This window comes from Choloepus didactylus, chromosome X, assembly GCF_015220235.1.
Source record: "Choloepus didactylus isolate mChoDid1 chromosome X, mChoDid1.pri, whole genome shotgun sequence".
NCBI lineage: Eukaryota > Metazoa > Chordata > Mammalia > Pilosa > Megalonychidae > Choloepus > Choloepus didactylus.
In genome coordinates, this window is record NC_051334.1 from 170,878,778 (window position 1) to 170,895,510 (window position 16,733).

The 16,733-nt window shown below is 35.8% G+C and overlaps 1 protein-coding gene across 1 annotated transcript in view; it reads left to right on the forward strand.

Moving 5' to 3' along the window:
* LOC119522469 (RNA helicase Mov10l1-like) overlaps positions 1 to 16,733 on the forward strand; it is a 165,104-nt gene that overhangs the window by 86,643 nt on the left and 61,728 nt on the right. The window contains 7 exon segments of the mRNA XM_037820922.1: positions 1,047 to 1,105; positions 1,543 to 1,640; positions 11,359 to 11,458; positions 12,070 to 12,224; positions 13,129 to 13,275; positions 13,915 to 14,036; positions 16,099 to 16,198. Coding sequence (XP_037676850.1) covers positions 1,047 to 1,105; positions 1,543 to 1,640; positions 11,359 to 11,458; positions 12,070 to 12,224; positions 13,129 to 13,275; positions 13,915 to 14,036; positions 16,099 to 16,198 — 781 coding nt within the window.

Here is a 16,733-nt window from a genome sequence, read left to right on the forward strand (position 1 = left end):
TTGTGAAAGTATCTGGGCTGGAAGTATTTAAGTCAACCTGATTGCTTGGCACTTGCTCTAAATTTTTTCTTTCTTTTCAAGTCAATTTTATAAGTCCCGGGATGGTTCCTTTTTGCTTATTATTCATCTTTGAATGAAGTTCATGGTATCCAATTCAACTCCTTGTTAAAGCATAAAATTGAGAGGAAAGAGTGGGTCTGCCATTTGCATCATTCCTTTAAAACGCCTTATGTAAAGTTCTCTTGGGGAGTGGGTTTGGAAGTGGGGTGTGTCTAACAGAGCTGGGTGCTGGAGACTTAGTCATGTAATAGCAGGTAATAATTATCCTTATTGCTTCTAAGAAACACACTGGCATATAGTACAGAGGGCTTGTCCAGGTGATTTTTTTCTAAGTAAACACACACGCATGCACGTGCATATACACGCACATACACACACACTGTTCTGTATTATAGAATTGGTAATGTCTTGGCTTCTGTGTCTATGCCCTTTGTGTTCAATATTCTTATTGAAGAATTGTTAGATGGGCCTTTTAGGTCCTCAAATCTGGGTTTTAGAGAAATCTGTATATGTCCCCAGTTTTTAGTATGTGTCAGTTCTTGCATCCTTGCTTGTTTCATCCCAGATATTCTTTCTAGTTTCTGTTGTGGAGTTTTTATCATGCCTTGTTTGTTAAAGATGGGGTTTTATTCTCTACTGATTCTCATTCTCAGTTAATTTTAAATGACTGGTCATTTCACAATCAAAATGACTTCAGTTGACTCAGAGTGTCCATAGGACAATTTTTCTTCTTTTGCAATTTATACATTAAAACAGAAATACTCCATGAATTTAAGAGGATGTCTATGCTCTACTTATGTCGTGGATAATTGTGTTATAAGAAGAGTTTACACATATACATATAGTAAACCGATCCCTTAGTCCTTCAGATTTCCCAGAGGAGCCTTTGGAACTTAAAGATTATATACTCAGATTCCCAGGACCTTTTTACATCTTAACTTTTTTGTTAACTTAAAGTGCATTATTTTCTGTTCTCTTTTTGACAGGACTCCAAGCAGACATTGTCACTTTGCAGTTGAACAAGCCAGATATTTAGGTGCAAAAGGTATTGTTGTGAAAGTTTATGAAGTTCCATTTTCTAGGGTATAGTTATAAAATCTTAATGTAACATGGTAAGTAAAGCATAATTTTTTGAATAGTACATTGAAATTAAGCTAAAAAATGTCCAAATATTTTGAACTTTGTATTGAGAGGCTTTTGCGCTTTCTGCTATTTCTGAAAAGACATTCTTTACATTTGCTTTCCCCTCTTAATTTAATGTGTTTTCTTTTTTAATTTTTGCTTATAAGCAGAAAATTAAATGGCTTTGATGCAAAGAATATATGGTACTTGGGTCCATGTTATAATTTGGAAACATTGCAGAAAGGGTGGAGGAGGGAAGCAAGTAGAGTATCTGTCACTTTTGGTAGAGATGGTCATAAAACTGGAGGTTGCTTCATTATCCTTGTTCAGCAATATCTCTCATCTTCTCTCATTTTAAAGTATTATTTCCAGATCCTATAATTTTAAAGTCTCCTCAAGTTGAAGAGAGTTGTAACCATGCACAAGATAACACTTATGGTGAACAGTCTCTCACTATGGTAAGATTTTAATGACTTGGATATATTTAGATAGATAATGATTGTGAAATCATTTCAGATATAGTAGCTCCCAAATTATTGGAGTATAGGGGACAGTAAGTCACCAGAAACCCAAACCACAATTAAATTAAAACCAGTTCAAATATACCATAAAATAGATTTATTGTAAATTTTACCTAAAATTTAAGCAGTGCTAACAGCGGTATAATATATTGAGGAAACGATACAAATCTGTAGAAATTTATACTTTTTTAAAACTTTTTATTTTGAAATAATTCTAGATTTAAAGGAAATTGCAAAGATAATACAGAGAGGTCCCATATACCCTTTACCTAGTTTATCCCTTTGATATCTTCTGTAACTAGAGTACAATATAAAAATTGGTAATTTGGCATTAATATAAAGTGTATGTATAGTTCTGTGCCCTTTTATCACTTGTGTAGATTCCTAAAATCACCACCTCATTCGAGATGCAGAACTATTCCATCACCATCAAGATCTCCCTTGTGCTACCTCCTTTTAAGTTATGCCCACCCCTGTAACTCCACCATCCCTAACCCCCAGCACCCAACTAATCTGTATTCTATTACTATTATTTCATCATTCCAAGAAAGCTATAAAACTGTAATCATACACAAATCAAAACTACAATCAGATATCATTTCATACCCACTAGAATGGCTATTATTAAAAAAAACAGAAAATTACAAGTATTGGAGAGGATGTGGAAAAACAGGAACACTCAGTTCATTGTTGGTGGAAATGTAAAATGGTGCAGCTGTGGAAGACAGTTTGGCAGTTCCTCAGGAAGCTAAATATAGAATTACCATACAGGCTACTAGGTATATACCCAGGATAATTGAAATCAGGGACTCGAACAGATATTTACACACCAGTGTTCATTGCGGCATTATTCACAGTTGCCAAAAGATAGAAGCAACCCAAGTGTCCATCAGCTGATGAATGGACAAACAAAATGTGATATATACGTACAATGGAATATTATTCAGCTGTAAAAGGGAATAAACATGGATGAACCTTGAGGACATTATGCTGAGTGAAATAAGCCAGACATAAAAGGACAACTATTGTACGATCTTACTGATATGAACTAATTATAATAAGCAAACCCATAGAGTTAGAACCCAGAATGTAAGTTACCATGGGATAGACTGGGGGTAGAGAATGGAGGATGGTGCTTAATTTATACACAGTTTCTACTTAGGTTGATTGTAAATGTTTGAAACTTGATAGAGGTTGTGAGTATAATTAACAGCGTTGAGTTGTATGTGTGAATGTGGATGAAAGGAGTGGTTTGAGGTCATGTATGCTACTAGAAGGAAAGCCAGAGGATAAAACATGGGACTGTATAACATAGTGAAACCTGTGGTGGACAATGTCTGTGGTGAATAGTACAAATGTAAGAGTATTCCTTCATGAACTATAAAAATGTACATCACTATTACAAGTTGTCAGTAATAAAGTGGTATGTGGGAAAAATACACCTAATATAAACTGTGGTCTGTAGGTAATAGTACTATTTTAATATTCTTTCAACACTTGTAACAAATGTACCACAGTAATGCAGAGTGTCAACAGTAGGGAGGTATATGAGAATGCTGTACTTTTTACATAACTTTTATGTAAACCTACAACTTCTCTAATTAAAAAAATAATAATAATTAACATGCTAAGTGAAAGAAACCAGACACAAAGTAAAAAAAAATTGTAATGATACAGTATGAGACCATTTTTAGATTTTTTCTCACTCAGGATAATACCCTCAAGGTCCATCCAAGTTTTTAATGTATCAGTGATTTGTTCCTTTTTGTTCCTAAGTATTATTCTGGTGTATGGATGTGCCACAGTATGTTTAACCTTTCACCTTTCCATTCACAAAATATTCACATTTTGGTTGTTTCTAGTTTGGTGCTGTTCCAAATATATCAGTTATGAACAGTGGTGTAAACGAGTTTAAACAAATTTTCATTTCTCTGGAATAAAGGCACAGAAATGTTATTGTTGGGTTGTATGGTAAGTATCTGTTTAGTTTTTTAAGGAACTACATGCAGAGTGGCTGTACCACTTTACATTTCCACCAGCAATGTGTGAGGTATCTGGTTTCTCCACATTCTTTCTAGGTATTTGATATTATCACTATTTTTTATTTCAGCTTTTCAAATAGGTATACAGAGATACCTCATTGTGGATTTAATTTGAATTTCCGTACTTGAGCATGTTTTCATGTGCTTATTTGCCATTTATACATCCTTTTTGGTGAGATATATCTTCATTCCCTTTGCCTAGTTTCTAATTGGATTTTTGTTTTGCCTTTTACTGTTGACTTTTGAGTTCATTATGTATCCAGATATGTCCTTGTCAGATGTGAGATTTCCAAGTATTTTCTCACAGTTTGTAGATTGTTTTTTTCATCCTTTTAATAAGGTGTTTTACAGAGAAAAAGTTTTTAATTTTGATTACATCCAATTTATCAGCTTTTCTTTTATGTATTGTGGTTTTTCTGTCATGTCTAAGAACTCTTCACAAAGCTGTAAATATGAGGATTTTCAGGATTTTCTTCTAGATTTTTTATCCTTTTATCCTTTATTTTTAAACCTATGATTCATTTTGAACCAATTGTCTTAAATTCACAGCTGCTAAAACAAATATACCACATAATGGTTTTTATTAACAAAAGGACTTTTTAAACTCACAGATTCAGAGGCTAAAAGGTTTGCTTTCTCCAAGGGTTGGTAGTGTGCTGGCTGGCTGGCTGGCAGGCAGTCCTTGGCTTCATTGGTTTTCCTGTCACATGGTGATGTCCTCTCCTTTCTCTTCCCAGTTCTTTTGTTTATCACTTTTTTATTTCAGCTTTTTGCTCTTCCTTGTGGCTTTTTTCTGTAAAGCATCCAGTAATAGGATTAAGACCTATCCAGATTCAGTTGGTCACACCTTAACTATAACTATGGATTCACACCCACAGAAATGTGATGAGTATTAAGAATGCGGTTTTAATTCTGGGTACCTAATTCAACCTATCAAAATTATTTTGTAAGGTTTGAGGTTTAGGTTGAGGCTCCATATTGTTGAAAGTCTGTTTTTCTCCCTTGAATTTCTTTTGCACTTTTGTCAAAAATCTGTTGACCATCTTGTGTGGGTCGATATATGGAGTCTCTTATTCTGTTCCTTTGATGTATGTGTTTGTCCTGCCAACAGCATACAGTCTTGATTACTGTTGCTATATAATAAGCCTTAAAATAGGGTAGAGTGATTCTCCCTGCTTTGTTCTTATTTTTCAGAATTGTTTAAGCTATTCTACTTCATTTGATTTTCCACATAAATTTTAGAATAATCTTGTCTATATATACACTAAATCTTGCTGGGATTTTGATAGGCATTGTGTTAAACTATATAATAGTTTGGGAAGAATTAACATAGTTACTATGTTGAGTCTTCCAATCCATGAACATTTACTTAGGTCTTCTTTGAGTTCTTTTAGCAGTGTTTTGTAGTTTTCTGAATAAAGGTTCTTTAGTTAAGTTTATTCCTAGATATCTGATTCTTTTAGTTGCCATTGCAAGTGGAATTTTTTTCTTGATTTCCTCCTCAGATAGCTCTTTACTAGTGTAAAGAAACATAACTGGTTTTTGCATGTTGATCTTGTATCCTGCCACATTGCTGAACTCATTTGTTAGCTCTAGTAGCTTTGTCATGGATTTTTTGGGACTTTCTAAATATAGGATTATGTCATCTGCAAATAGTGAAAGTTTTACTTCTTCCTTTCATATTTGGGTGCCTTTTATTTCTTTTTCTTGCCTAATTGCTCTAGCTAGAACTTCTAGCACAACATTGAAAAACAGTGGTAACAGTTGGCATCCTTGTCTTGATACCAGTCTTAGGGGGAAAGCTTTAAATCTCTCACCATTGAGTATGATGTTAGTTGTGGGCTTTTCATATATGCCCCTTATCATTTTGAGGAAGTTTCCTTCAATTCCTATCTTTTAAAGTGCTTTTTTGAAGAAAGGATGCTGGATTTTGTCAAATGCCTTTTCTGCATCAATCAAGATGATCATGTGGTTTTTCCCCTTTGATTTGTTAATGTAGTGTATTAGATTAATTTATTTGCTTGTGTTGACCCACCCTTGCATACCTGGAATGAAGCCCACTTGATCATGGTGTATAATTCTTTTAATGTGCAATTGGATTCTATTTGAAAGTGTTTTGTTGAGGATTTTTGCATCGATATTCATTAGAGAGATTGGTCTGAAAATTTCCTTTCTTGTAGTATCTTTATCTGGCTTTGATATTAGGGTGATGTTGGCTTCATAGAATGATTTAGGTAATGTTCCCTCTTCTTCACTTTTTTGGAAGAGTTTGAGTAGAATTGGTATAAATTATTCTTGGAAAGATTGGTAGAATTCACCTGTGAAGCCGTTTGGTCCTGGGCTATTCTTTGTTGGGAAGTTTTTGATGACTGATTCAATCTCTTTATTTGTGGCTGGTTGGTTATGGTTTTCTGTTTCTTCTCGAGTCAGAGGAGGTTGTTCATGTGTTTCTAGGAAATTGTCCATTTCATCTACGCTAAATTGTTTAGCATACAGTTGTTCATAGTATCCTTTGATGATCTTTTTTACTCCTATGGAGTCAGTGATAATGACCTCCCTCTCATTTCTGATTTTATTTTGCATCTTCTTTCTTTTTTCTTTGTCAGTCTAGATAAGGGTCTGTCAATTTTATTAATCTTCTCAAAGAATCAACTTTTGGTTTTATTGATTCTGTTTTTTGTTCTCAATTTCATTTTTTTTCTGCTCTAATCTTTGTTATTTCTTTCCTTCTGCTCACTTTGAGATTAGTTTGCTGTTCTTTCTCTAGTTGTTCTGTTAGGTCTTTGGTTTTAGCTCTTCCTTCCTTCTTAATGTAGGCATTTAGGGCTATAAATTTCCTCTCAGCACTGCCTTCACTGCATCCCATAAGTTATGATATGTTGTGTTCTTGTTTTCATTCATCTTCAGATATTTTCTGATTTCTCTTGCAATTTGTACTTTGACTCACTGATTGTTTAAGAGCATGTTTTTTAATCGCCATATATTTGTGAATTTTCCAGTTCTCCAGCTGTTATTGATTTCCAGCTTCATTCCATTATGATCAGAGGACGTGCTCTGTATAATTTCAGTCTTTTTAAATTTATTAAGGCCTGTTTTGTGCCCAAACATGTGGTCTATCCTGGAGAATGATCCATGAGAACTTGAGAAGAATGTATATCATGCTGTTTCAGGGTGCAATATATGTCTGCTGGGCCTAATTCATTTATCATATTATTTAGGTTCTCTGTTTCCTTGTTGATCCTCTGTTTAGTTGTTCTATCTATTGATGAGAGTGGTGTGTCGAAGTCTCCCACTATTATTGTAGTGGTGTCTACTACTCCCTTCAGTTTTGCCTATGTTTGCCTCATGTAATTTGAAGCACCTTGGTTAAGTGCATGGATATTTATGATTGTTATTTCTTCTTGATTATTTGCTCCTTTTATTAATATACAACGTCCTTCTTTGTCTCTTATAACATTTTTACATTTAAAGGATTTTTTGTCTGATATTATTATAGCTGCCCCAGGGTTTTTTGGTTTTGTTTTGTTTTTTTTTGGTGTTACTTTTTGTATGGAGTATCTTTTTTCAGCCTTTCACTTTCAACCTATTTGTGTCCTTGGGTCTAAGGTGTGTCTCTTGTAGGCAGTATATAGTTGGATCATGCTTTTTTATTCATTTTACCAAACCGTGTCTTTTGATTGGGGAGTTTGATCCATTAACATTCAATGTTATTACTGTAAAGGGCCAGTACTTACTTCAACCATTTTATCCTTTGGCTTTTATTTGTCATATCTTATTTTTTCTCCCTCTTTTTATCATTTTAGTTACCCATACTGATAATCTTCATTTCTGCCCTCTCCTCCAGGCCTCTGTCTCCTGTCTTTTCTTTTCAGTCTCCAGAACTTCCTTTAGTATTTCTTGTAGGGCAGGTTTCTTGTTAACAAATTCTCTCAGCTTCTGTTTATCTCTGAGTATTTTAAACTCCCACTCATTTTTGGAGAACAGTTTTGCCAGATAAAGAATTCTTGACTGGCAATTTTTATCTTTCAGTATGTTAAATATATTGTACCACTGCCTTCTTGCTCCCTGGTGTCTGATGAGAAATCAGCACTTTGGTCTTATTTGGCTTCCCTTTGTAGGTGATAAATCGCTTTTCTCTTGCTGCTTTCAGAATTCTCTCTTTATCTTTGGCATTTGACAGTCTGATTAGTATGGGTCTTGTAGTAGGCCTATTAGGATTTATTCTGTTCAGAGTGCATTGTACTTCTTGGATATGCATATTTATGTATTTCCTAAGAGTTGGAAAATTTTCAGCCATATTTTCCTCAAATATTCTTTCTGGCCCTATTCCCTTCTCTTCTCCTTCTGGGACACCCATGAAGCATGTGTTTTTGTGCCTCGTCTTATCAGTCATTTCCCTGAGACCCTGCTCAGAGTTTTTCTATTCTTTTTTCCATCTCTTCTTTTGTCTGTTTGAATTTGCTTGCTCTGTCTTCTAGCTCACTGATTCTTTCTTCTGCCTCTTCACTCTGCTTTTGTGTGCCTCTAGCATATTTTTAATGTCATCTTTTGTGTCTTTCATTCCCATAAGATCTGGTATTTTCTTTTTATGCTTTCAAATTCTTCTTTATGCTCACACAGTGTCTTCTTAATATCCTTTATCTCTTTAGTCATCTCCTTGAGTTGATTTAAGAGATCTGTTTGAATATCTTTGATTAGTTGTTCCAAATTCTATATCTCTTCCGACTTTTTAATTTGTTCCTTTGACTGGGCTGTATCTTCCTCAGTCTTAGTATGCCTTGTGATTTTTTGCTCATATCCTGGCATCTTGATGGGTTTATTCTGAAGGTTGGTTTTTCTCTCTTGTTTAGGATTTTGTTGGGTTTGTGTTAAGGCTCTTCTTTGACAGTTGGTTCATCAGTATTTCCCAGCCAAAACAGGGCTAGCTACCCTTGCATTGGGCACAGACCAGATCCATAGGGCAATGGGAGAAGGTTAGGAGAGACTTCAAAAAGCCTTTTTTCCTCCCTTCCATGTTACCAGGTTGCACTTTCCAGCATGCCCAGCAGATGGCATTCTTCAGGACCTATTCCCTTCAGCCTTACAAAGGAAAGCTGTTACAGCCCTTTTCTGGTTCGACCTCTGACACAGTCTAAACAGTGGCATCTGGTGATGTCTGACCGGGATGGGCTATAATAGCAGGGTCCCATGTTCTAAATTCTCTGACCAATATCTGACTCAGTATTGGGCTGTATCCCCTCTGTACACTTGGGGCAGAGGAATCCTGTGGCCAACCCTGTCTGCAGCAGCCCCCCAGGCAGGAATAAGACCATCTGTCACTGCTTCCCTCCAGGATGGGGGATGGGCACCAGGAGCCGTGGACAGAATTAGTCACGGTCTCTGACCACGGTTTCTCAGTCTTTTTGTTCTGCACTTCCCTGGATGTTGTACAGAACTCCCCTGGTCTCCCGAGCCCAGAACAGTTGATTCAGGCTCTGTCTACTCGCTGCTTTTGAGAGAGGGGTAGGTTCTTCAGCTTTCTCCCTATTCCTCCATTTTCCCAGAACTTTGATATATTTTGAAGAATATATTTCTTCAAATATATTTTCTGGTGGACTGGATGTGGGTCAGATACAAGAGAGAGAGGTGTCAGCAGTGACACTCTAATATTTTACCTGAGCAACTGAAAGAATGGTGTTGGTGTTAATTGAGATGAGGAAAGCTATGAGTAGAGGAAATTTATAGGGTAGGAAAGATCAGGAGTTTAGTCTTCAAGATTAAGTGGTGATGTCAATTAGCAGTTGTTATACACATATGTAATTTAAGTGAAAGGTTGGTGCAGGAGTTCTGCATTTATACATTTTGAGCTATTAGTATACTGTTCATATTTAAATCCCAGTGATTGTTTGAGATAGCCTAGAAAGTGAGGTCCAAGGACTGAGCTCTTGGGCACTTGACTTTGAAATTGGGTTGAAAAGGAGAAACCAGAAAAGGAGATTGAGTAGGAACAGAGAGTGGAGCATCCTGGAAGTCAAATGAAAGAAGTGCTTTTAGGAAGAAGGGGTGACTAAATATATCAAATGTTCAGATAGATTAAGTAAGATGAGGCCTGCTAGAGTGTAATGTCTTTCAAGACAGGAAATACAGGTATGTTTTTGGTTTGTTTGTTTTGATTCATGTAACCCTAATCTCTCATACTATTTCTGGTCCCTAGAAGGTTTTCATATTTGTTGGTCCAAAATTCATGTACTTTGTTCTTGAAATATAATGGGTATACCACTATGTGTCTGACCAGGGTATTAGGAACTTTTTGAGAATAACTCTATGACCTCTATCACACTGTATCTCTTTCCCCTTGATCTCTCATTCCTGCACGTAACATTTTTTTTTTTTTTTTTTTTTCTCCAAATACTTTATTCATTAGCCAATGTGCTTATTCAGAACAATACTAGTTGTGGTAGGCACTACACAGTAGAAGGTAAAACTAAGTCTTTGTTTCCCAGATGCTTGAAATGGACATGGGGATGCAAAGCTAATTAAGGTACCAATAGAAAAGAACCAAGGCAGGTTGAATGCTAAGGCTGAGTGGCATAGTTCAGACAAAGCCGTGGAGTTGCTTGATTGGTTGTTGCCTCTGTATATTTTTGGATTTCCAGAGGCACTGGACAATATGCAACTGCTCTCTCAATAGGGCAATGAATTAGACAATGAGGGTAATTCTGGATGTCATAACAAGCAGTTCTCAAATTGCAGTGGTATAATCCGATGAACGTTCATTTCTCATGTATATTCCAGTCCAGCATGGATCAGCTGGGGTTGGTGCGGAAGGGTGTTCTGCTCCATGCTGTCATTCAGGGACCCAATCTCTTACTCTCTAGCGGCTCTACTATCCCTTCAGACCTCAGGCCTGGCCAAGGAATGGAGAGAGAGTGCTGCACGTAACATTTTTAGTTGTCTTGCTTCCCTTCAGCTGTTTTTCCAAACATGATGCCATCTCTTACTGCCTGACACCATGTCTTTCTAGGGCCTGGATATTTTATAATATATCCTATTTCTCAGTCAACTCTGCTTATCCCAACCCCTCATAAAATCAAATAAACTTGAAATAAAATAGGAATTACACTTATTTAGAAATTAAACAAATGTAGAGACTGTTTGAATTTTCAGTTTCAGTTTGGTACACTAAGCTCACAAAAAGAGAAAGTGACATCAATGGACATTTCTTTCATTCCATACCTCAAAATAGATAAGCATTTTCAGCACTGACCTTGATCACGATCCTTGAGAAGTAGAAGGATTTACTGAGTTAATACATATTTTAGTCAAATTAAATTTAATTCTTTATCTGGGTTCCAATATTTCATCATCATGAAATTTAGTGTGTTTGTATTTATTTTAAAAAGGGAATCAAAAAAAGAAGCATAAACCTTTTAAATACTGTTTTGTCATGTTTTATTCTGTATTAGCATTATGTTTTAAAAGTTCTGGCCTGTGAATCTAGCAAAGGAGATATTAATTTAATAAGTAGAACATTGCAAAATGTATTAAACTGTAAACTAAGCCAGTATGAACACAAGGATGGTCTTTCTCAGCATTTTTCCCCTCTGAGTCTTTTCCGTATGATTTTTTTGTAGACTAGTGAAACAGTGAAGGCCCAAACTGAACATGTGTCAAAAGAGAGGAGTGGCAGCACCTTGGATGTGCTGGACATGGTGACCTTTGCTGCAGAGACAAGTAATGTGGGAGTGTGTTTGTAAAGGGTTTGGGAAATTAAGGTTTGCAGTAGAGCAACTGAGATGATTCTTGTCTGGAAACTAGGTACAGGAGAAATGCTCTTAGGAAGAAAGAGAAAAGATTGGGACTTTTTTTAAACTATGAAAATTGCATTATCCAGAATGAGTAACATTTATCTTTTTTTTAACTGAACTCTGGTAAAGTATAAATATTCTAGATTAGGGTTTTTTAAAAATGCTTATAATTATGCTTTATTCTTGATGTGATGTTTTAAGTTCTCATACCTATTTTAAAATCATGACTCTAATATTTTTGGTGCTATATAAGCAGAAGTATGGATTGTGTGGCTAAGTTTTTCTCCTTTTTAAATACTAGGTTAATATTCCAGGCTATGCTTAATGATGGCACAGACACCTTCTTAGAGGAAGTTTGTTTGTTCTATTGTTTTAAAAGTGGTTAAAATAGTTTTTCCTTCATGGCTTCAGTTTTATTTTAGCTTTCATGGAAATCTGCACTTTTAACACCTTATCTAAATAATAATAGTCTCCACTGATATTCCAAGTTTTTTATTTGCAACTTTACCTTTGTGTTTCCACATTGAATATCTAAAGCAAGAATTAAGGAATTTTTCAATCCATTGCTGAATGAAAATCAGAAATTAGCAGTTAGAAGGATACTGAATGGAGCATGCCGACCAATACCGTATATCCTTTTTGGCCCTCCTGGAACTGGAAAGACGGTTACGTTAATAGAAACTATTTTACAGGTAATGATAACTGGCACACTGTGAGACATTAGATATAGCACATTTCTCAAGTTCTAAATATGTTGTTCTGAATGAAGTTCTAGAAGTGGAATTTTAGATATGTGGAATAATATCTAATATTATATGGAATGGGACTATCTTAACTATTGTTAAATGGTTAATAAACTGGAGTCCTATAGTCTTTATTCCTTCATTGTGTTTAATTCATCAAGAATTGTTAGTTTCCATTACAGGATCACAAAAGTTGTGAGGAGCTTAAGAATTCTCAACTATTTCAAACTATTGAGTTTTATTTGTCTTGTATGAACAAGTAAAATTTAATAAGCTTTGTTCATAGGGCTAGGAAAAAAGCTTCTTTGTCATGAAAGTTTGCTGCAGAAAAGATGTTACCGGGAAACTGGAGTAAAAACCACCATTCTGCAGGAGACTCTGATGTCACCATTTATATTTAGAGTCAAATTAAAAAGACATTGTGTATTTAGTATTGTGTCATTCAGTGGTTCAGATCAGCAAACATTTATTGAGCACTTACTATTATCCTAGTATATATAGTACTGCATGCTGGGTGCATAGAAATAAATGTGAAATAATTCCTGTGTTTGAAGAGTCATTTGTCCTCCTAAAGAGCGCAAAGAAATTTCACAAGATTCTCTTGCCTTTTTAGCATTTTGAAAAGGCAGAGAAATTATTTCTATTTTGCATTTGCCCTGAGTCTCAGAGAGGTTAAGTGATTTATATTGAAGCCCATTTGAAAAGATGGAATAAATCAAAGTATAAAATCCACTTACCTTTGTCATAACCATTCCCTGTCCTCTAGACTAAATCTAGGTTAAATCCATTTAAATGAATATAATGCAAATTATTATGTGGTACCATATTAGTCTTTTTTATATCTTTGACAAAGGTGCATACTGTTTTGCCTGACAGTCGGATTTTAATCTGTGCACCATCCAACAGTGCAACGGACCTCATATGTTTGCGACTGCACGAGACCAAGGTGCTGACACCTGGGACTATGGTCCGACTGAATGCTACTTGCAGATGTGAGGAGGTGAGCAACAGGGTGCTCAGCAAGGACCAAAGAAGGGTGCTCTCATGAGATATGAGGAGACAGGAAATTTTTTAAGTGGGATGGGGGCAGTACGGCTGACGGTCATCCAGAGAAAATTCATAGCCAAGAATTTCCTCTTGTTTATGATATAACTTATTAAATATGATACCTTTAATTCTTAATATTTAATTATATTTTATTACTTTTCTATGAATTATCAATCTTATTATGGTCATTATTCATTTTATGGGATTCTAAATGCTCCTCTTTCATTATTCCCAAATATTGTCTCTTTTTAGTTCTATTTTATTGTTTTCCTTATAAGTATACCTTTGGAAAATGATAAGTTCCTCATTTCCTTATACAATAAAGTAGTGTAAAAAAGAATTGGTAATCTAGGAATGAATTAAAAAGATAGTGTTGGGGAGGGATATACAGGATCATATGTCATATCTATTGCTCTCGAGTCCTCAAAACATGAAATGAGCTTATTTTAAGATGTAAAATATTTTTCTAGGAGAAAATTCCAGCAGTGGCAACTGAACAAGATTTCCTTTTAGAATTTCTTTCAGCTGTGTGATTCTGTCCAATTTAAATACATGCTTAATAATTTGAAAAATTAACTGGTTTTTCCCACAGACAATCAATGATACAGTTAAGCCATATTGCAGAGATGGAGAAGACCTTCAGAAAGCCTCACACTTCAAGATAATACTTACAACATGTAGCACTGCGGGGCTTTTTTACCAATTAGGAATAAGGTATTTCAAATGAGTACTAGGCATTGTTCGGGGCACTGGGAGCCAGTGATGAACCACTTAGGTAAAGGTCTCTGCACTCTTGAAAACTTGTATTTGTGGAGAGGCTGACAATAAGCAGGAAATTAACAAGCAAAGTAATTACAGAATGTGTAATTGCTCCAGCATGCCCAGGGTCGTGTGATAAAAAGGAACTTGAGTGAGGATAGGCAGATACTTGTATAGTGTGGTCAGGTCTCTAAGGAAGCGACATTTGAGCTGAGACCTTAAAGAGGACATAGACCCAACACCAGGAAGGCCACAGAGAAGATATTCCTGGGTAGATGGAATAGTGTGTGCAAAGATCCTGAGGTCAGAAGGATCTTGGCATGTTAAAGAACACAAAAGAGGCCATTTTGGCTGGAGCAGAGTAAGAAAGGGAAAGAATGGCATGAGGTGAGGTTGGAGAGAAAAACCATCTCACATAGGGCCTAGTAGTAAAAGTGAATTTCAGCTCTAGTTTACTGGGAGAGGACCCTCTAAGGTGAGCTGGGTTAGTAAATGAGCAGGGTGTCTGTCCTATTGTCAGACTCTACAAAGACAAGTAACCCATTTCATGGCATGTATGTGTAGTACTGTGGTGAACTGTGGGACCCTAACCCCTTTGTGTTGGAGGATACAGGCATGCACAGGAAAGCAGGTTGTAGGGTATGTTGTGGAGGACCTATGGAGGCTTCCCAAAGTATACACATCCTGACAGTATCTTGAATATGGAAATGGGTGATTTATTCATCTTTCATTGGGAGGGTTCTGAAGGATCCTTTATGGAGTCGATAGCTTAAGAGATCCATGCATGCTTTTTGAGATAACAAACCAATGCCCAGTACAATTTGAAATGAGTTTGGAAACAACAACAAACTTCCATTTCATGAGCACTACATGTACAGAGACTCTAAGGTGCTTTGAACTCCCTAAGAAACCGATCACAATAGTTGTCTTTCTTTTTCTTGTTGAAAAACCGAGGCTCTTTCCAGTGTAAGGAGTCAGGGTGGGGGAATAAAATCACTGATGAAGAGCTCAGAATCTACAGTCAGACAGACCTGGGGTTTAGTCTAGCTCTTGTCACTTATTAGCTTTGTGACATGGGTGAGTGATTTATCTGCTCCAAATCTGAGTTTCTTTATATGTTAGAATGGGGTATTATGATACCTACTTTATGGGATCATTATGGGTATTAAATGAGAACACATGAAAAATGTTTAGCACAGTGCCTGGTACTAACAAATGTTCAAAAATGAATTATTATTATATCACAACATTTTCAAGTCTATTGATGTCACTGAACCTCAATTTCTATTGTGACAATGAGGTAATACCCTATGGCTAACTCAGAGACCTAAGATAAAGCAAAAACAATAGAATAGGTAACATTTTTTTGAACCCTTGCTATGTGTCAGGCTCTTTTAAAGTGCTTCATGTTTATTAACTCATTTCATTCTCACCCATACCTTATAAAGGAGGAGATAATATTGTTACACCCATATTACAGATGAACAAACTGAAGTACAATGAGGTTAGGTGTCCTGCCCAGGGACACATAGCCAGTAAGTGGGGGAAATCGGAATTCAAACTCATTTTGACATACTTAATCACCAGGAGTCATATATAGAGGGTAACAAATGCAAGATATAAAATAAGAACTTTGTAGCACTTTGCTCGCATATAGTAGCCATCCAATAATTTATTCATTATCACTCTTTTCCCCCCTTGTGTCTATTTAATGAACACTTATATGTCATTGATAATTGTCCCAATACTGTTTTGAGCTTTCTAATGATATGAATCATTTAATATTCATAACAGCCCAATCAGTGTGGTTACTATTATTGACCAAACCACACTAAAAATCCATGTTACTGACCAATATTCTCTTTTATCTCTATTATGATCCTACATTGGTGATCACTTGTTCTTTTGGGCAAAATTCAAAATGGGAAACCAATGTATAAAAAGTGATCGATTGCCTAAGATATTTTGACAGTTAATGCTTTCCCCAATATTAAAATGTAAAAATATTTGACTTTAGAACTGGACATTTTACACATGTATTTGTGGATGAAGCAGGACAAGCACGTGAGCCAGAATGTCTTATTCCTCTGGGCTTTGTTTCAGATTCCAAAGGCCAGGTAAAGCTTGTTTGCATTTTAATCTTTTGTTTATTTTTGGTTTTATTATTGGCATATTTTTTCAGTTTTTTTTAAAATTAAGGTATTATTTTCCTACTCAAAATTCACCTCTTTTTTCCATTGTACAATTCTGACATTTTCCAGAATGCATTTGAAAAATGCCAATAGTCATATAACTGCCACCACAGTCAGGATATAGAACTGTTCCATCATTCCCCAAAATACCCTCTTGCTGTCTGTTTCTACTCATCCTGCCTCCTTCCACTTCTAGTCCCTGTCATCATAGTTTAACCTTTTTCAGAATGTCATAAGAACAGGGTAATACATTATATAGCATTTTTGAGTCTCTCTTTCATCCATGTTGTTGTGTGTATCGATAGTTCATCCTTTTTACTTCTGAGTAGTATTCTATTATGTGGATGTACCACAGTTTATCTGTTCACCAATTGAAGGACATTTGGGTTGCTTTCAGTTGGGGACTGTTCTAGTTTGCTAATCCTGCCAGAATGCAAAACACCAGAAATGGATTGGCTTT